The sequence below is a fragment of the Vigna unguiculata genome, chromosome 10 (genome assembly GCF_004118075.2).
Source record: "Vigna unguiculata cultivar IT97K-499-35 chromosome 10, ASM411807v1, whole genome shotgun sequence".
Taxonomy (NCBI): domain Eukaryota; kingdom Viridiplantae; phylum Streptophyta; class Magnoliopsida; order Fabales; family Fabaceae; genus Vigna; species Vigna unguiculata.
In genome coordinates this window covers 14,530,336-14,550,729 of record NC_040288.1, presented here as the reverse complement: position 1 = coordinate 14,550,729, position 20,394 = coordinate 14,530,336, and the positions used below count along the sequence as shown (strand labels likewise).

The window sequence follows — 20,394 nt, the reverse complement described above, 5'->3', positions numbered from 1 at the left end:
GTGGTGTCTTGGATGGTAAATCCACTTCATCTTCATCTCATCTTGATTTGATTTATGTTAAGGTATGTACTTTGCATTGAGTCTACATATTACCAACTAAAATTTCTTAGTTCTTTATATATTAATTACATAAATTTCATATATTAGTGCAATAGGAAATGTGGAAGCTTTGAGTGTGGATACTACGTTATGCATTGGATGTGGACCATAGCTCGTGCTACCATTGTTGATTCATGGGCCGATGTAAGAGTTAATTCAATTATTGATGTTTAACTTTGCTTCCTATGATACACCATAATTAATATATTCCATATTTCAGGTTTTTGAGGGATTCGAGCCATTGGACAAAGATAAAGTTGAAGAAATTCGCAAGGAATGGGCAAGATATTTTTTTAGGCTAAAACATAAGTTTTGATAGCCATTAGAAATGTTTTATTTTTGATATTTAAGGTATTTTGTAACCATTTAGCCTAATATAGTTTTGATAGGCTTTAGTAACTGATTGTATCTTAGGAAAAGAAAATTTGAATTGTCTGGAATCTGGATTGTTGTGATTTTTGTAGGACATTGGATAGTTCTAAAAACCAATCTGCTATATATAAAAACACCCATGTATTACAGCGGTTCAGACATTAACCGATGTAATAAAACCCATGTATTTCAGACTATACTTTCTTGATTTTAAAGCGCTAACAACGGTTATAGCTCCACCGAGGTTATATGTTAAAGCTATTACAACGGTTACTTTGACCGATGTAATATATCAAATACTTTTTACATTGAAGGATACGACATCTGTGAGTTGACCGATGTAATAAGCCAAAAATAACCTATATAATATGCAATTTCTACACTAGTGTATCTGTTGGTAATAACAGAAGGATATAAGATCCATCGATAAAATTTTACACACAAGTAGTTTATCGACAAAATTTTACCCGTTGAAAATCCATCATAAAATACTATTTATCGATGGATATTTCCTCGACTATACACAATTTTTTTTATAGTGACATAAAAGAGATGTTATTTTATATTTGAGTGACTGTGGTACTTTTATAAAATTTAGATACAATTACTATTGAAAGTCATTAAAGTAAATATCATTCAAGCCAGTGACTTGGGACATCTCCGTGTTAATGTTTAAATGCAAGAGAATTTAAACGAATTGTCGGTAGCAAGAAAAAAGAAAAGTGTTTTTCATTCGCTCCGAGTAACGTTAAGTCTAATAAAAAAATATCTTGGCCAAAACAAACTTTATTTATAGACATGTGGTATAGGATCAAAGGCCTCCATCATACTACTTCAAGTCACTGTCCCTCTTCTCACTAACCACCGAACATGGAACAACGCTCTCTCCACGTAGTGGCCTTGCCCTTTCCAGCTGAAGGCCACATCAAACCCATGTTCAATTTAGCAAAACTTCTTTGCCACAAAAAACACAAAATCACCTTCGTCAACACCCAACACACCCAAAATCGCCTCATCCAGTCCTCAGAATTACCGTCCTTCGACAACGGTTTTCGCTTCACATTCGTCGCCGACGGCATCCCGCACGACGTTCCTCCGAACGACTACAGCGTTATACTATCACCGACCAGCAGGACCAAGGTTGCCGAGGAGTTCCGAGAGATGTTGAGAAACCTTGTCGGGAATCCTTCGCTGTGGGGCCCGCCTTCTTGCATCGTTGTGGATGGGATTATGTCAACGATTGCCATGGACGCTGCTGAAGAGTTGGGGGTCCCGGTCATCGCTTTCCGAACCTACAGTGCCACTGCGACGTGGGTGACAATCAACCTAAGCAAAGTTATTCAAGAAGGAGTGATGAATACGCAGGATCCGGGTTAGTATAAATTTTTTTGTACCCATTTTTTGTATTGCTTTATAGGATAAATATTACAGAAAAATGATATATATAACAAACTTTTTTTTTCATAAAATTTAACCAATTATTAAATAAGATAAAAAAAGAGTATTTTTATTACTTATTTTTTATAAAAAAATAAAAATTAATCGATTTTTAATTTTATTTATTAAAAGTTTGTGAAATTTATTAAAAAAAGTTTGTCAAAACCTCACTTTTCAAAATTATAATAGAAATGAATTTAATTTTTATACCTATTCTAATTGAATATAGGATTGTATTTAATTTTTTTAGTTTAATTAAATATATAAGAACTTGAGATGATTTAATTTTGAGCTTAATTGAATAAGGTCCAAGGACCTAACTCCCCAACCAATTTCCATAGATTTAAACATCTCAAAAGAATCCCACTCTATTTTTGGGAAACTCTCCTTCGTTCTTCATGGCACAAAAGTATCTTCTGCACACCCCGTCCACATAATCGCAGCCCGTAATCCTCACTCTCTGTTGAAACACGAACTCGGGAAAGTTTGTCTTCCCAGGATAGTCATATCTGATAAGGTGGAAATTGCGATCGAGTTTGTCATCCCTGGCGCCACTCCCGGCCCAGCGGCATGTCAGGTCTGCAAACCAATACACCCCAATCCCTCACCTCGGGATTTCCTCATCGCAGGTGGGTTGTTGCCAGTGGGGATCGAACCCCAAACCTGACCTTTAGCACCCTGGTAACGCCAAAGATGTCACCAGTTGCGCTGCATCTCTTTTTTATAACACCTCCTGGCCCACCCCAGCAATGTCAGTGTCAGGTCTGCAGCCCAATACACCCCAACCCCTCGCCCCAAGTGTCCCCCCACTTTGCAAGTCAGGTTGTTGCCAGTCGGGGTCGAACCCCAGACCTGACCTTTAACACCCTGGCGAACCAGAAGATGTTACCAGCTGTGCTGCAGCAAGCCCCAACTCTCTTTTGGTCCAAAACAATTTCAAGACCCACAAGCCTTGCAAGGCCCAATACATGGCCCAAAGAAAACTCTATTCTACTGGGCCAGTAGTATAGAGCCCAAAATTAAATCTTAATCTAATATTTATAAACAAAAATTCCTAGGCTAGGTCTTCACATCCTCCTTGGCCCATGTAAACTTCATCTTGGGCCTTGCATGTTCAAAAGAGGCCTAGTCTTATTGTATCCTCTTACACATAACTCTAGTGGTTGGTCCCTTAGCTAGGGGTATCTCATTAAACACTAATACGTAGTAGTGTTCTGCCACATCCATGTGTCACCCTATAGACTTGACACATGGCAAAAAAAAATTAGCAAAAAATAAATTTTTAAAAATTGAAAACCTAAAAAAACCACAGATTGAGACATGACATGTCGTTAACATCGTTCATATTTTGTTTAAAGGATTGAGGCACTTTTTCAAAAGTTAGGACGCTATTGAAACTTTTTTAAATGTAGGATCAACTTGAAACGTTCTAACCAAACTGGGGAACAAATGAGTAATTAAGCCATATTTCTACTTTTATTATAGGAAGAGTTGTGCATTGAACTAGACTCAAAGATTTTGCACTGTGATATAGACTCTGAATAGATTTTGACTAACCTTTCAGACTCTATTCGACGTCACATCCTAGAATCGAAGTTCTCTTCATATGACAAGGTTAAATCCAAATAACCTACCTTAAATATTTCTCTTTCACACTAATCTAGGTTATAGAACCTCCATCAACTTTTACCACCTAAATAGCTTCCTCTATATGAGTCCAAATACTTAGTAGAGTTTGAATAATTTTGTCAAGAAATCCTTATTCAATAGACCTTATAAAGCCACACAACATAGAATCTGCTTGCTTTGGCTTTATTTAGCCTAGCACACTTTTCCACTTTTTAAATCTCAAACCTCCAATTTTCCTTCCAAAAATATCCCTCTCTTGCTCAGGCTCACCCAACAACCAGTCTCCCTGGCTTAGTAAGTTAGCACTGAAGGTACATTCACCTAGTAAGCCATGGGTTACTCAATATCTAGTTCCCTTTGAGTTTTTGGTTTTACAAATCATATTCGCTCAGCAGGGAATCGACTCACCTAGTAACCACCCACTCAAGCAAAAATCTATGATTTTCACCCAATAAAGCAAGTTAGTCCTCAACCTAACGACCTTGATCTCTCCGAATTTTCATAAAAATATTTTTTCTCAACAGATGTTGTGCTTGCTTAGTGACCAAATCCCTAGAAGTGAATTTCTTCAGGCTCGCTCAATGATTTTTGACTCCTCTAGCGAGTTAAATGTTTTGACCTCTATAGAATTTCAATTTTTTGTTTTCACCCTACTATTGGCTAACTTGCCTAGTGATTATTCATAAAATCATAAACATGACAAATATACTAACTTGATCAATTTTTTTCAAGCAACAATAGGTTCAAATTGGTTGAAAAATAGTTCACCAAGAGCGAATTGATCCACACTACTATATTTATCCTTTAATTATTTTCTAAACACAATTAAATTCCATTTACAATCATCAAAACAATAATTCAATAGAGCAACCAACATCATTATTCATCTCATCTTATAAAAAATATAACCGTATCAATATATATTGGGTTAAAAGATAAAAAAGAAAACCTCTGGAAAAACCTTTCCCCCAAACTATTATATCTATCCTCTAATTGTTTTCTAAACACAGTTAAATCATTCCACTCAAAACCTTCAAAAACTAATTCAATAGAGCAACCAACATCATTGCTCATCTCATCTTATCACAAATATAACCATATCAATATATTGGGTTAAGAGACAAAAAAGTCCTTTGAAAAAATTTAAAGGATCGCAAAGAGAAGTAAGGCATTATTCGGAATAGTAAAAAAAGATAATGATGCAAATAATTAATGCGGAAATATAAAAGAAGACCAGATTAATACAGCGGTAGTCCGCACAATACTAGTCAGAGGGAAAGGAGAAAAGAATATAAAATAAAACCAACAAGATTAACAAAAGTAAAAGAAAACCAGAACGACGGTAGTCCGCGCTGAACTGGCTAGAGGGAGAGAGAGAAAAATAGGAAAAACATTGAAAACCTTTATTGTTCTGAACGAGGAATACAAACAAATTTTGGAGAAAGGAAGAAAGAAAAAGGCTTACAAACTTAGAGGCATTCTCTCTAACTTCTCTCTCTAATGTTTTAGTAAATGAAAAAAGGGTGTCTCACAACATGGTCGAGCACTCCTTTTATAATCATAAATTTTAAAATTTGAATAGTACCGGTATTATGACTGGAACTCTAGCTACAATGTAGGTTATTAGTCTTCTGCTAGATTGATTTCGAAACAGTCATCTTCATTCTGAAACATGTCATCTGAAGAGGCTGTTGAGGCTGAAGAGCTTGATAATGATTTCTTCAAGGAGGTTCCTTCATCATCTTTTAATAGATTGAGAATATTCTGCAGATTTTTTGCAAAACTTTCTTTAGATTTTGAAGCTGTTAAGGCGGTAGTAATTTGTGCTTTATGGTTAAGGAACAAAGAAGATTTCGGATCTGCCAATTTCAGAAATTCTGAATTTGTCAGAAACCATTTACGAACTTCTTCTGGACTTGCCTTAGAAGCTTCAAATTGAATCCACCACTTTACATAGGAATTCCTTTGTAATATTAGTAGTATATTTGGATGTTCTTTCTTTCCGAACTTATATTGCCATGAGAATACCCATGCTAAGGAAAATTTGGAGTAGAACTGCAAATCTGTAGGAATTATTGAATCCTGGTCATATTTGATTTTAAACAATTTAAATCCTTCTTTTGCTGGGGATGGAAGGATTTCTTCGATTGGTCCACAAAAGTCCCACCATTTGAGGAACCAATTTGGAAAATTATACTTGTTATTTCTTTTGAAATAAATTAGGCATGAATGGCGATAGGTTTTATTTTGATACCAGAACACCCTAGTCCAAGCATCAATATAATCCCAATAATTATGCCCAATGTGGTCAAAACTTTCTGAAATTGGCTAGTAAAACCAGATACTATAATACTGGCTATGGCTTCTTCTGTGGAATCATGAGCTGTTTGGTAGGCCGTACAAACCATTGTCATCTGTTGTAACATTTGCATTATATTGTACTCAGATTCGCCATCAATGTTCCATTCATAAACATTGTTGGCGTTGAATCCATTTGTTTTTGTGCTTGTATCTTCCATAGTAAGATCCAAAGCTGTTGGTTTAGTTAAGCTTTTCCATTTCTTATTTGTAGTGACCAAGATTGGATTGATTTGTTAAGGATTATTGAGTTCAAATTCATTATCTGAGCTTTGTTCTAGGATGGCTCTGGTTTTTTTTGGTTGTCTAATTTTGAGTTTTGAAGAAATTTCTTCAGTGGGTTGAGGAGTATCGAGAACAACTGTTGTTAGTAAATCATTAATCTTATTTAATAATTCACCATGATTTTGATCAGAAGTGGCTTTAGCTTTTAATAGGTTTTGTTTAGCCTTCTAATTTATTTTGAAAGGTTTGAACAAAGGTTTCTCTAATTGTTTTGAGGTAGATGCTTGCCCTGAAGAACTACCTTTTTTCAGAAGTTTAGTTTTTAAAGAGATTAATTTTTCTCCTAAAACTTGAAGATATTTGGTTGTATAATTGGACTGTTCCATAAGGCTTTTGATATCTTTTGAAGAAAATTCTTCATTTAGGTCTTTGGTTTTGAAGGGTGCGGCTATTACTAGATTTCCCTTATCATCCCTAAGGTTAGGGAGTTGGCATTATGTTTTTGGAGGTAGTTCGGTTTGAACCTTTTCTCCATCTTTGAGATGCCACATCGTGATGACATTAGTGGTTTTGAAATCTATGATTTCTTCTTGGAAAGGATATTTTATATAATTTTTGATGGGATATTGAGTTTTACCTTTTCAAGAAAGTTGTAATAGATTTCTTGAATAATAACCTTTTTAGAATCTTGGTAATTTTTAGAAAACCAATTTCTTTGAGATTTTAATTCCTTCGAATAAAAATTATTTCGAAGTGTTTCTTTATCAATAACGAACTTAGATTGTATCATATGGTTCATTAAGAGAGGAATAGGTTGGATATTGAATAGATTTATGATCTTCATCTTCATTTTGTTGGTAAACGGGCCTAAGTATGGAATTAATTGTTTCTATACCTTGGAGATTGGTTTCTGGAGTAATTATTCTAGAAGAACTACCCCGATGAGTATGGTGTGAGTTGTATTCTGATCTAATAACCTCAAATCTGGAGGAAAAGGAATTTCTTCTGTGAAAGATAATTTCTACTTTTCCTGTCTCAGTTTGTCTTATTTCTTGAAGTTCAATAGTATGCCTTGGAGCACTAGGGGTAGTCTTATCTAACAGCCAAGAAGTGGGTAAATCAACTTCATCCCATTTGATGAGCCTAGGAATTGTGACCTAATTTCCCTCTGATATATATATACCAATGTGATTATCCTTCCAAACCTATCCATCTTCCTTGACCATATCCAAGACATAATCAGACAACTCTTGCCACAAAAAAATAGTAAGATGGGGTTTCTCCTAATGAAATCATTCCCTTCGCCATTGAAATTTCCATTCTAATACCTTATTATTCCACTTCCTATCTCCCTAATTTAGCCTTTTGTATAAGAGAGTTAGCATACATCCTTGGAAATATTTATATAAGGGAGACTCATCTAACCAATTATAAACCCAAAACTGAATCTTATTTCCCCTTCATCAAATCTAAGAACTTTTATTATCAAACCAATTCACTTTTTTTGTTGTTTACCATAAGCTTTCCTAAGGTCTCACCATCACCACGACTCATTTTTTTTGGTTATGTTATTCATTGACCTTCAAGATCCATGCTTTAATTCCAAAATTTCTTGTATATGCTATTTTCCTATAATCATGGTCCTAACCCGTAGGAAAAACCCTCGAGTTTCTTTTTATTTCGTTTGACACTTTTGTTGGCATCTTAAACATGGACAAATAGAATAAAGGTAATGTTGTAATGAATATTTTTATGAGCACAATTCTACTAGCAAATGAAAAAACGTTACCTTTTCACTTAGCTAGTTTCTTTAATCTTTTGTACCATATCTTCCCAAATATCGCTCTTTCTTTGATTAACCCTTACAGGCATGCCTAGCTAGGTAAAAGGAATACCCATTTTATTATTGTTTAGTTAGATTGAAAATTTGTCAATTGTATAGTTACTTATTCCAACTCCTCCACTTTGGATTTATGAAAGTTAACCTTCAACCTTGATGCCAATTCAAAAAATCGTAGGATACACTTGATAGTCAAGATATTTTGAATTTCAGTATTACAAATGATCAGTGTATCAACAACAAATTGTAGCATGTTTACACCTTTTAATAGGTTTTTACCCACAACTTGCCTAACTAGTCTTGATAACCTTCTACCACTATCGAAATAGAAACAATGATAAATAAAATTTATTTTACACCTAATTATGTTAATATGTTATTAAATTAAATTATTGAAGTATGACACTATATATTATAAAAAATTCAAGTAGGTATTTACTTGGTAGATGTCAAAGTTTTTTTTCGTATTTTTGCATGGTATTGACATATAAATCTAGGTCATATAAATCATCTAGGAATAAACACCATCATATGTAACTTCTTTTGAATGAAGGAATCCTGTAACTTCTTAAAAATCAGTTATCTATTTGTAAAAATAATTTTTCATTAATAGATATTTTTAAAGTTAAATATATTTTTTTGCTTTAACTTTTACAAAAAAAAAAAAATTGGAATTAGTCTATGTTTGAAACTTTGAACCAATTTAATTCCTAACTTAAGAAATAAGGGGATTTATTCCTTGAAATGAAACGCCATTAGAATTTTGTTGAATCGTCTAAAAACATTCTACCGTGGAATGTGATGTTTTAAAAGGTGAACCATAAAAGCTTTGTTTTCCTAATTCAAGACAACCTCAACCAATTCAAGACACTCCATATTCAATCATAGTGATACTCCATCTTCGATCACTATATTATTCAGCTTCCTCTTCTTATATAGGGGATGCCATTACCAATTTTTCATCTCAGTGGAACCGAACCCTCCACCATCAACCTAAACCACATTTATTTATTACTACATGTTAGTTCTCACTCAAACCCTAGCAGAGCACTGTTGATTGAAAGTGAACGTGAGCAACGTACTGTTTTTGCAAAGTGAGCTAAAATGAGAGGGTCAGAGCTGTTTAAGGTCTTGGACACCCTATGGGTCAGCCTTAGGCCCAACTCATTAGGGTAGGCCTTTAAAATTAGAGCAGAAAATAAAGTGGGCCTTACATATATATATATATATATATATATATATATATATATATATATATATATATATATATATATATATATATATATATATATATATATTCAAACATCTTTATCTTTTAAATATCTTTTAAATGATAAAGTAGGAACATTTTGTCTTAACACTCAGGTTTCATATTTTACATTAAAAAATTTGTTAGCGATGTTCATAATATTAAGAAAAACTCCCCACGTATTCCAGCATTACTTCTCACATACATAACCCATAATGAAATGAAAGTCAACGAAGGAAAGATTCCAAAATCAGCACCCAAAAAATTTGATTCTCCCAACCTTGCAATCACTCCTACTGCATCCCTTGCTTGCAAAGACTCCTATTTCCCAAAGATTTGACATTTTCCTTAAATAAACCCAAATTTTCAACTTTTGTGGTGAATGTCAAAAAAACTAAACATTTTGATGTTAAACTTGAAGGTTGTTTGTGCCAAAATAATGAACAAATCACGGTTGAGTTACAAAAATGATGAAGATGAATGTCTGGGAAAGGTGTGAGATACAATAAAAGGAAAATTATAAACCAACATCGGCGTGGGCGTTGATGACTGCAATGGAAATAAGTTTTCTCGTCGTTGTCTTCCCGTCGATATCTTCTCCCAGTCACCTTTGTCTTCTTTCACCCAAAGAAAATGCTTCTACCTTATCTTTCCGAAACACTTTTCCCATTTGCCTCCAAAACTTCCCACACGTGCAAGGGTTATTATCATTTAATAAAAATCAATTTTTAAAACTTAAAATGCGGTGACACGTTACTCATGTCAAAACTGTGTTAAAATGTTTTGTTCAAATATCATTTCCGTTTTATGTCCCAATGTTTTTAAACTTCATTTGATATTATCTTTTCACCGTCATTCATTCTTCTTTTTCTTTTTACTATTGTTATTCATTTTCTCTTTTTCTTTACAAATTAAAAAAATGGACACCGGTATTTTAACACTATTCTTTTTTTATTATCATTTGACACTTCCCCTCGTTACTATTTACTTTCTCTTTCTTCTAAAAATATAAAAGTTAACTTTTACTAATACTATTTTATCCTTATACAAATTGTCAAATAATCGTTTTCAAACAACATTTTTCCAAAAAAAAAAAAATTACAATCATTTTACTTCTACAATAAGTCGTCAAATGGTTATTTTTCATGTTAAACAATCTTCTTCGTCTTACACTCAGTTTCATGATTGACTGTGAATTAAAATGCAGAAGATGTACAAAAGGTGCTATCAAGCATTCCAGGGTTAGAGAATTTATTGAGAGATTGTGATCTTCCATCTTATTTCAAACCGAAACCTGGGAACTCTTTTCTCGATTTCTTCATTAAAGAAACCTTAACCATGACGCGAGCTTCTGCTTTGATACTCAATACATTCGATCACTTAGAAGCTCCCATTATCACAAAGCTCACTACTGTGTTTCCTAGAGTTTACTCAATAGGCCCTCTTCACACTCACGTCAAGAACCAAGTCACCAAAAACCCTTCATTATCCTATAATGTCGCAAAAGAAGATAAAAATTGCATAACTTGGCTCGACCATCAAAGGGCAAAGTCAGTTATTTATGTTAGCTTTGGCACCGTGGTGAAGCTCTCAGGTGAGCAGTTGTTGGAGTTTTGGCATGGTTTGGTGAACAGTTTGAAGCCTTTCTTGTGGGTTGTTAGGAAGGACTTGATGAATGGAGAAGGTGATTTTTTCCATAAGAATGTGGCTAAAGAACTTGAGTTGGGTACTAAAGAGAGGGGGTTGTTGGTGCCATGGGCACCTCAAGAGGAGGTTTTGGGGCACCCAGCTGTGGGTGGTTTCTTGACACATTGTGGTTGGAATTCTACACTGGAATGCATTGCTGAAGGTGTGCCTATGCTTTGTTTTCCTTTGCTGGTTGATCAGACAATAAACAGTAGGTGTGTGAGTGAGCAATGGAGGATTGGAGTTGGTGTAGATGGGACCTGTAATAGGTTCATTATTGAGAAGATGGTGAAGGATGTGTTGGAGAATCGGATAGAAGGGCTTAGAAACTCCGTGGATGAGATTGCAAAACAAGCTCGAGATAGTGTTAAAGAAACCGGTTCATCTTCTCATAATATAGAGAGTATGATCAAGGACATCATGTCAATTAAGGGATAACAAGCATGAGCAGTAGTTTGTCGAAGAACATTAATGAAGCATATTTCTCTTTGCAATCTAGCTAGTTTCGAAATCTATGTAAGAACTGAAGAAGATCCATTTTTCAATTCTCAAATCTATGTTATGAGTGTAAATTCATGTCTTCATTTAGTATTTGGATTTTTAATTGGTTTTATGCTTAATAGATTTATTTAATTAGAAACTCCTTGGATGACCAAATTTCGTGAAATCCTCCTTCTCGACCTTTCTCCCTCTCTTTTCCATGTTTTATTACCCTCTTTCTTCATTTATTTATATGCTTCTCATGGAATACTAAGCCTCTAAGATTTATTCTATGTTGTGATTTTTTAATAAATTTTGAGATTAGATGAATATAATTATTTATTCTTTAAATTATTTTTGTGATTTATGTTTGTCTCTGCCTTTAATTTCATAATAAAGTAAAAGTAACTAATTTTATATTGTAGCAAGTTAACACAAAGTTAATCTACATAACATAACAATCTTATGAGTCAAAGAGTTTTTAATTTTAATTGAGATTGTACTTTGATTAAATTTAAAGACTTTCATGTGATTGAATATGTTTTTGCCATTTGATATTGTACCTTGATTAAAGGTAAAAACTTTAACAATAATTAATCATGATTGTAAATTGCTTAATTAGCTTTTTACTTGATAAAGAGATAAAAAGAATAGACATTATTAAATATAGTATTATTGAAATATTTGATTCAGATTTTACTTCGGTTAAATTTATTGTGATTAATCTAAAAAAACTATTACTTTTAATTAAAATTATACTTTGGTTAATAGTATGAATGCCCAGATATTAATTGAGAATTTACATAAATTAATTTGAAATCTAAAATAATAATTGACTAAATAATAATCTTAGAAAATGAATAATGGATAATATTCGAAAAAGTAGTCGAATCAACCTATATACTTTATTATTTTTTTTTATCTCTTTCTTTTCTTTATTATTTTTATATTTAGGTCCTAAATATTTTAACTTCCATCTTTTTGTTATTTTACTTTTTTTAACCCTTGGTCAAAACACAATCTTGTGCGGGCAACTAAATATTTAATAAAATAAAATGAACTTTTAATAATAATAATCTTAATTTTTTTTATTTAGTTGTGTTTATTATTTCTAGACGACTAATTTAAATATATAGCACACACTAACTAAAAGATTTTTAAAATAGAAAAATAAACTAAAGATAAGAAAACTAAATTTTATAATGAAAATAAGTTTTTAAAAGATAAACACAAAAAACACAAAAATAATTTTGTGATTAACAATAAGGATAATCAAATGAGTTTTATAATTAAAAATAATAATAATAATTTGAAAATGGAAAAAACGGTTTTTAAATAATAAAAATAATTTTATAAAATAAATTTGAATTTATAAAAAATAATGAACACAAAATAACCAAATTTATCGATACTAAATCTATAATATATATATATATATATATATATATATATATATATATATATATATATTAATTTCATAATATAAGTAAAAGTAATTAATTTTGCATTGTAGTAAGTTAGCACAAAGTTAATTTACATAACATAACAATCATATGAGTCAAGATTTTTAATTTTAATTGAGATTGTACTTTAATTAAATTTATATATATATATATATATATATATATATATAACAAAAGCTAATTTGAAAGAAAAATAGTGTTTTTACTAAAGAAAGAAATAATTTGATAATTAAAAAAATGAGAAATTTTTTAATAATTTATTATATGTTAACGTTACTCAGCTATGACCTACTTTTACTCCCACAATCCAGATTATCTCCACATTTCTCTATACATCCACACCCACTTAATATCTGAGACGATGCTAAAGAAAAAGTTTCTTGATCTCGGGAACTCTAATTCTCATCCTCTCTCATGCTTGTTCCTTGAGTTCCATTTTTCTTTCCTTAGCGTCATATAAAGAAGAAGAATCACACACCACAATAAAAAAGGAAAAGAAAGTTCCCAAAAAACACTTTCTTGAAGAGTGAAAGGTACCCAAGCATAGAGCTTAGGGAAGATAAGAGAGAACCCGCAACTAAGAAACATCTGAAGAGGAGTGTTTTCCTATGTTTAGTTCTTTTGAAGATAAGATTCCAATGTTGATATATGTATATATTTTTCTGTTATGCATTTTGCTTTCGTACTGGTTTTCGTTTCGTTTCTCTATTTCTTCCGTACAACAAATCGCAAATAAGAAAAAAGAAAAAAAAAAAAAATATATATATATATATATATATATATATATGTATATATGTATATGTATATATGTATATGTATATATATATATATATACATATATATATATATATATATGTATATATATATATATATATATACATATATACATATACATATATACATATATATATATATATATATATATATATAAAAAGAGAGAGAGAGAAATGATATTTTAACAACCTCTTTCTTACAACTTCTCTCACTACCTGAAGTGGCAGTGAGAGATTTTTTTTTTTAAATCCACGTAAGGCACGTTTTTGAATGAAGCGCGAGAGAATGAAGGTTTTACTTTTCGTGTGCGGAGTGTACAGCGGTTACCTTGTGTTGAAGAAACAATCAAGTGGCATTGCAGTTATAGGTGGTTCTTCTTCCTCTTTCTCTGAATTTCTTCCTCTTCCACTGAAGGTCGTTCCTTTCACCTCTACTGAAACCCCATTTTGTGGTTTGATTTATTTCATTTCATTCTTGACCACAATTTAGCTGGTGGAGGAGGTGTGGGTTGACGGAGTCACTAATGCTGGGGGTGGGTAAATCCCGTTCTGAATCTTGTTCGCCTTGTGATTTTTGCTCAAAAGCTGCAATTTTTGCACTGCTTTTGTAACTGGTGTGAATATTGGAGGAGGTGCACTTGGTTTTTGTTTTTAAGAAGTTTTTGCACAGTAAGTAAATGATACATTCCACATTTCTATCTTTGGTTGCCATGGTGGGTTGTGATGTAGTTGGAATTTTATTTCTGAAAGGGGATTTTTGATTTCGTTTAGGGTTGATTTATATCCATGTTGGAGCTTTTTGGTAATTGTTGTGGAAGAAAGAAATGAGGTTACTTGTTGGGTTTAATTTACGTTGGTTACTACATTTTGGTTTTGGGTGTTTGTTATGTGTTACTCAATTGGTTTTTTTTGAAAGCGAAATGGCTAAGAAACGAAAAAGAAATTCGTCATCAGAGAAATTGAAGAAGGATGTCAATAGAGGAAAGACATCTGGTAGCACAAAGAAAAATGATGTCAATAGAGGAAAGCCATCTATTAGCACAGAGAAAAAAGGATGTGAATAGAGGAAAGGCATCGGGTAGCACAAAGAAAGCATTTGTGAGTGATGCGAAAGCTTGTGATAACAAAGAGGTAACTTAAATGATAAATGTATATATGCATTAAATTTGGTATATTTGTTACAATTCTGACGTTTGTGTTAATTGTAAGTCGAAATATATTTTTTTTAGGTCCACATTGAGCACCGATGCCAAACCAAATACATTGTTGAAGCAAATTCCTTACTTAGTTGTAGTCACTACAACAGACTTGAATTGACCCCATTTTCTTCTTGCATACGAATAAAGAAAGAGTTGAACATCAACTGTGGCTTGCTAAGAGAGGTTCTGAGTCTGTGGGTTCCGAACAGGGAATTCATCCAAGTTAGGCAACAATTGGTTAAGTTAAGTACTTTAGATGTGAGTATATGTTTGGGCTTAAGTGCAGTTGGCAATGACATTGTTTTTCATAGTGATTTGAGTGGGGAAGTGGGTTTGCTTTTCCCTTCAAAGGAAATAAAGGTCAATGACATAATTGAAAAGATTCGTGACTTGGTTAGTGAGGCAGATCATGTGGAGAATGTTTGCCGACTTTATGGGCTTGAATGTCTTGCTGTTTTATTTTTTCCTAGGACTTCTAGGACTCTAACGAACCTACCTTTTGGTTATTAGATAACCTAGATTCACTAAGGACGTATCAGTGGGCCAGTTATGTTCACAATTTTATGATTTCTTGATTGAATAGATCATTGATAGTGTATAGAGAGAAATTAAATTACCACACTATATTTGTGTCTGGCTCAGTGGTTGTGGTTTAGGTATAATTTTTTTTAATTGTAATAATAAGTTGATGTATTTCTTTTTTGAGCTGTTATAATAATGGCAACTTTGTTAAAGGTGTGGGCGTGTCAGAGGCTTTGTTTGGGAGATATTAGTGGTACACTTGCCTTCCCACGATTTTTGTCTTGGTCGTTCTTAAGAATGAGGGGAGAAAGAATCAAGAAGTTATTTGAACGCAACTAGGTGCGTTATGTTCTTTATAGTTGTGTTAAGTCTAGAACTGGTAACCTATATGTATTCATTTGCTCAGTACCTGTGTATTTGAACTTTTTATGCTAAGTATGAAGTGTATAACTGCGAACCCAATGGAATTGATTTTTACATCAAGTTATCCAGAAAACTGTGATATTGGTTGTGGAAAAAAATTGAATTTTTTGTTTGTTTCTATGATTTCGTAATTTAGCACTAAGCAAAGTGTGGAATTGCATAAGTGCAATATATTGAGTGCTTGTACAGAATCAATGATGTGGTTGTTTAGCAGTACGTATTTGGTAAGCCATGCAATATTATTTGCATAATTGACTTGAATTTAATTTCACAACCTCAATTGAATATATTTAACTGCAAACATGTGTTTTTGTAACTGCAAATCCATGACATGTCATATGAACAAGTGTTTGTTATGTTTTTGTTTGCTGAGAAATATGACTTGTCATTTAGATCCAAGCTCAATGTTCGTGCAGGTTCGAATGGATTGGGCATTAACCCAAGATGAAATGAACCTTCCAATCTTGGCTGATGAGGCACCTCCAATGAAACAAAAGAAGAAAAGTGAATTGTTGGAGAAGCTTAAAGCGCACTCCAAATTGTTGCTGGAGATGAAAGAAGATTTGGAGAGGATGAAGAAAGATTTTTACAATAGGGCTGCAACACAAGGATTTGATGAGGACCACCCTGCTAGTTCAGATGCAGTTGGGGTGAGTTGTGGTAGAGATGATGGTCTACATGTTAATGTTGAAGATGGCCACATTGAGGCTGACAACACAACTGTTGCAGACGTCCAAAGAAATGCAATTGACAATGAACAAATATTGGCTGATGCAAAAAATGAAATTGATGAAGCTGTTGAAGTTGTTGTAGCATCAGAATTGGAATCTGCTGACATTGGCGCAACATCTCCATCTAAGAGTGGTACAGGTCATGGAAGTCCTGAAGCACCAATTTTTGGCATTGACAAAAGCTAATAATACTACTGAAGGTGCCCCAACTGCTGAAGAAGAGAAAACTGGTGAAGAGCAAAGGGATGTTTTTGATTCCAGTTCAAATGACAATGCATTGATAATTGTTGAGGCATTGGGCTTTGTTTCTCAGGAGCTAGACGATGTAGAAGCTGACAGCACACCTAATAGAGAGGTATGTTAATTTAGGAATTAATATTTTTAGTAGAAAGCTTGTAACATGTCTGAAATTTGGTGCAAATGTGTGATGAACAAGCCCAAGCGTCCCTTCATGAGGTGGCAAAGGCTATGTTGAAGGAAGAAAATGTGATGAAACCCAATAGTCCTCTTGGTCAACAAAGTACTCATGTAGGTGAACCAATTACTCCTCTTTCTCAAGTACCTGCTCCGTTTGTGGAGAAGGTAATGGGAATCAATTTTATTTTTTGTTATTGTTTATGTTATTTTAGTGAGTTTAATATGAACTTGTTCAAATGACAGATGTTTATTTGTCGAGATTGATGACCAGATTCCCATCCCCCACATACAAGTACTTGTGCTTAAGTTTTAATAATTTAACACGTTTTCTTGGTGGATGAGTTTGGTTGGTATAACATGAACCCATTGGAGTAGGTGCTGGTGTCAGAAGTATTACGGATATTTGTGCGAACCAATGTGTCCTGTTATGCTAACCTAGGTTATATGATTTTAAAAAGATTATTTAACACTTATTGGCTTCCATGATAAGTATTCCCCGCTAGGTGGCGTAACTAAATTATAGGCTTCATTAAAAAGGTTAACTCACATCAATTGATAAGGTATAATTTTTTCGAGATTGTTTTAAAGTTATTGCATATTAAAAACTTGCAGTTTAAGTGCAAAGCTATTTTGGCGTAAATGCCAACTTGAACTTTTTTGCATAATATTGTTTTGTCTCACACATATAAAAGTAGTACCCCTTAAGTTTTGGGAATTTAAATTTTTTTTTGGTGGATGAGGTGGGTTGGTAAAAAATGCACCCATTTCAGTAGGTGGAGCTATAAAAAATGATCCACAACGTAAGTGCCAACCACTAGTGCAGAATTCCCATTTTACCTCGCCTTATATGCCTCGGTTGACCAGAAACCGAAGCATATAATGGCGCGGTGACATTTTTGTTATTAGAGTCAAGTTTTAGGCCTCGGTTCTCCAAATACCTGAAGCCAAAGAGGGGTATAGGCCCCGGTTCGCTCAAAACCGGTGCCAAAGAGGGGTATAGGCCTCGGTCCAATAGGACCCGAAGCCAAAAAGTTGCTGGAAGTCAGGGGTATAGGCCTCAGTCCAAGGAGACCCGGTGCCAAAAGGGGGTCAATGGCTTCGGTTCCTCTAACAACCGAAGCCAAACTCTTTATTTAGGGTTCAAAATTCGCGAACCCTTCTTCCGCCCCGCACCACCAGCGCCTCTCTCTCTCTCCGCGAGCACGAGCCTTCCCCAAAATCTTCCACACGCTGTCACTGGCGCCCGAGCCCCGCCGCCGCGTCGAATCCTCCCTCGTCGACGCCTCCGATCGCCCCAACTATGGCCTCGTGGTCCTCCGCCTAGTCGTGGAGACCTCCGTGGACGAGCAGATCAAAGCGACTTCCGCGTTGGCGACTTCCAACGCGATGGCGCGCACGCCGAGGCCGTGCTTGGCGGCGAATGAGAGGCAGGCGGCAGCATCGCAAGTTGGAATGGCGGCACCGGCGGAGATGGAGGGAGAGAAAGTCGCGGAGACCTCCAACGGGAACGTTTCTGAGAGGCAGGCGACAACATCGCAGGTTGGAATGGCGGCACCGGCGGAGATGGAGGGAGAGAAAGTCGCGGAGATGGAGTGATCTTGGGTTGTTCTACTCTCCTGCAATTTGTGTTTTGGTTTGAATGCAGGGTGATCAAGCACGCGGGGTTGGACTTGAAGCAGTTCGTGGAGGGTATCAAAGAGGGTGCTGCGAGTACCAGGTGGGTTTGCAGAGTACCAGGTGGCCAATGGACAAGGGAAGCTTGGCACGCAAGGGGTTATCTCTGTCATTCAGAACATCAATGGGATGAATCAATGAATCAATGGATCAAAATCCTTGTTCTATGTAACCAGATAAAATGCTGATGTTGTAGAATGCTTAAGGTGGAACAAGTGTGCTGTGTTTTGTTTAAGGTTTTTGCTTCTTTGGTTATGTGCTGTGATAACTCTGCAGCAGCCATGAGCGAGCAAAAGGGTGAGGTTCAGTCTGGCATGGTGGCCTGCGAAAATTTGAATTAAAAAAAAATATTTATTACCTATGGCCTCGGTCCTAACTGACCCGAGGCAGAAAGCTGTGTATATGGCACCAGTTTCAAAACAACCGAGGCATAAAACTGGGTCTATGGCTTCGGGTGATAACCGAGGCCAGAAGGTTTACCTTTTGGCCTCGCCCCAATATGCCTCGGTTCCAGACCCGAGGCAAAATGCGGAAAATAACCGAGGCAGAAAGCCCTTACTGCACTGGTGAACCTAGTACTCCATATCAACTAACCTACCTTATATGATTTGAACAAAATTGTTTAACAATTCTTGGCTTCCGTGATAAGTATCCCGTTTGGAGGCGTGACTAAATTATAGACTTCATTAAAATGGTAGACTCACAACAATTCATAAGAATAATATTTATATGTTTTGGAGTTTGTTTTAAACTTATTGCATATGAAAAATAAGTGCAAAGCTGTGTTATCGTACTTGCGAACCTGAAGTTTCCTTCGAAGCAAAATTTAGGTCCACACTCCATTCACAACCTAACTGCCAAGGAACATGAAATGTCTACCCCAACCACAATATAAGCAATCACAAAACTAAATAACGGGTCCTTACATGCCATACATTGTAGTCAAATTAAAAATCAAAATACCCATAATGTTTTTGAAATAGTTAACGTTTGACCGAATAAAACTAAACTTAACATTGAGTTCAACTTGACATCCAAAACCATAATATATATGGGGTAATATTTGCCCCTATGGTTATGACTTTGATGATTGCCCTACCTAAGTGTTCTTGAATTTCTTGAAAGGATCAACTAGGCTTTTAATTCTGTCATCAATGCTGATGTAGGTCATTTCCTCTTCTTCAATGCTATCGTCTACTGTCTCCATAAGGATTTGGTCCAGATGCTCCATATTTGGATCGACATTCATTTCCACATTTTGCTGAACAATTGGTTCAACACAAGAGTTTAGAGGAAGTGGTTCAGTATGGTTAATCTGTAGCTAAACAAATTGTTGGACTGGTTCCTTTTGTACATCAACTTTATGTGAAGCTGCTACCTTTTCCATTGTTGGATCACAAATGTCATGGTTTGATGAAGACGTGACCAACCATGACACCTCCATAGAAGTTCCCTCAAGAAGGATCACTAGAAGCATGTGTAGAGGGGAGTCTTCTATTCCATCACCTTTATCTTTGGTTTGCATTACTTTAGTTTGAATTCCCTAAGTTGGTTTTTAGTTGACTTATTTTGGTTGACTTGTTGACTTTGACCCAAAGTTGACCTTTGACCAAGATTAGCTTAACTTAAACCAACATGCTAATCTTTGTTTGTCTTGTTTTGTAGGTAATTAAGAGAAAGTAGAGCATGCTAGGTGGCACATGGTGATTGGAGCATAAGGATGATGTGGAAGAGAGAGGAAAGCAAAAAGCATAAAATAAAAGCAAAAGTAGACATGTACCTTGTCTCCCTTTGCCTTTTTAGTTTATTCCTTGGAA

The 20,394-nt window shown here is 34.6% G+C and overlaps 3 protein-coding genes across 3 annotated transcripts; all 3 read left to right on the top strand.

Moving 5' to 3' along the window:
• The first annotated feature begins 1,275 nt into the window (after positions 1–1,275).
• LOC114166243 (7-deoxyloganetic acid glucosyltransferase-like) lies at positions 1,276–11,467 on the top strand. Its single transcript, XM_028050951.1, has 2 exons — positions 1,276–1,843; positions 10,417–11,467. Exons 1-2 carry the CDS (start codon positions 1,342–1,344, stop codon positions 11,331–11,333), a joined length of 1,419 nt encoding a protein of 472 aa, XP_027906752.1. The 5' UTR covers positions 1,276–1,341; the 3' UTR covers positions 11,334–11,467.
• A 2,810-nt stretch (positions 11,468–14,277) lies between these two features.
• On the top strand, positions 14,278–15,337 carry LOC114167637. The gene is made up of 2 exons (XM_028052752.1): positions 14,278–14,742; positions 14,841–15,337. Exons 1-2 carry the CDS (start codon positions 14,581–14,583, stop codon positions 15,318–15,320), a joined length of 642 nt encoding a protein of 213 aa, XP_027908553.1. The 5' UTR covers positions 14,278–14,580; the 3' UTR covers positions 15,321–15,337.
• Positions 15,338–15,573: 236 nt separating this feature from the next.
• LOC114167638 lies at positions 15,574–17,154 on the top strand. The gene is made up of 2 exons (XM_028052753.1): positions 15,574–15,671; positions 16,172–17,154. The coding sequence occupies exon 2, from the start codon at positions 16,178–16,180 to the stop codon at positions 16,670–16,672; it is 495 nt and encodes a 164-aa protein (XP_027908554.1). The 5' UTR covers positions 15,574–15,671; positions 16,172–16,177; the 3' UTR covers positions 16,673–17,154.
• The last annotated feature ends 3,240 nt before the right edge of the window (positions 17,155–20,394 follow it).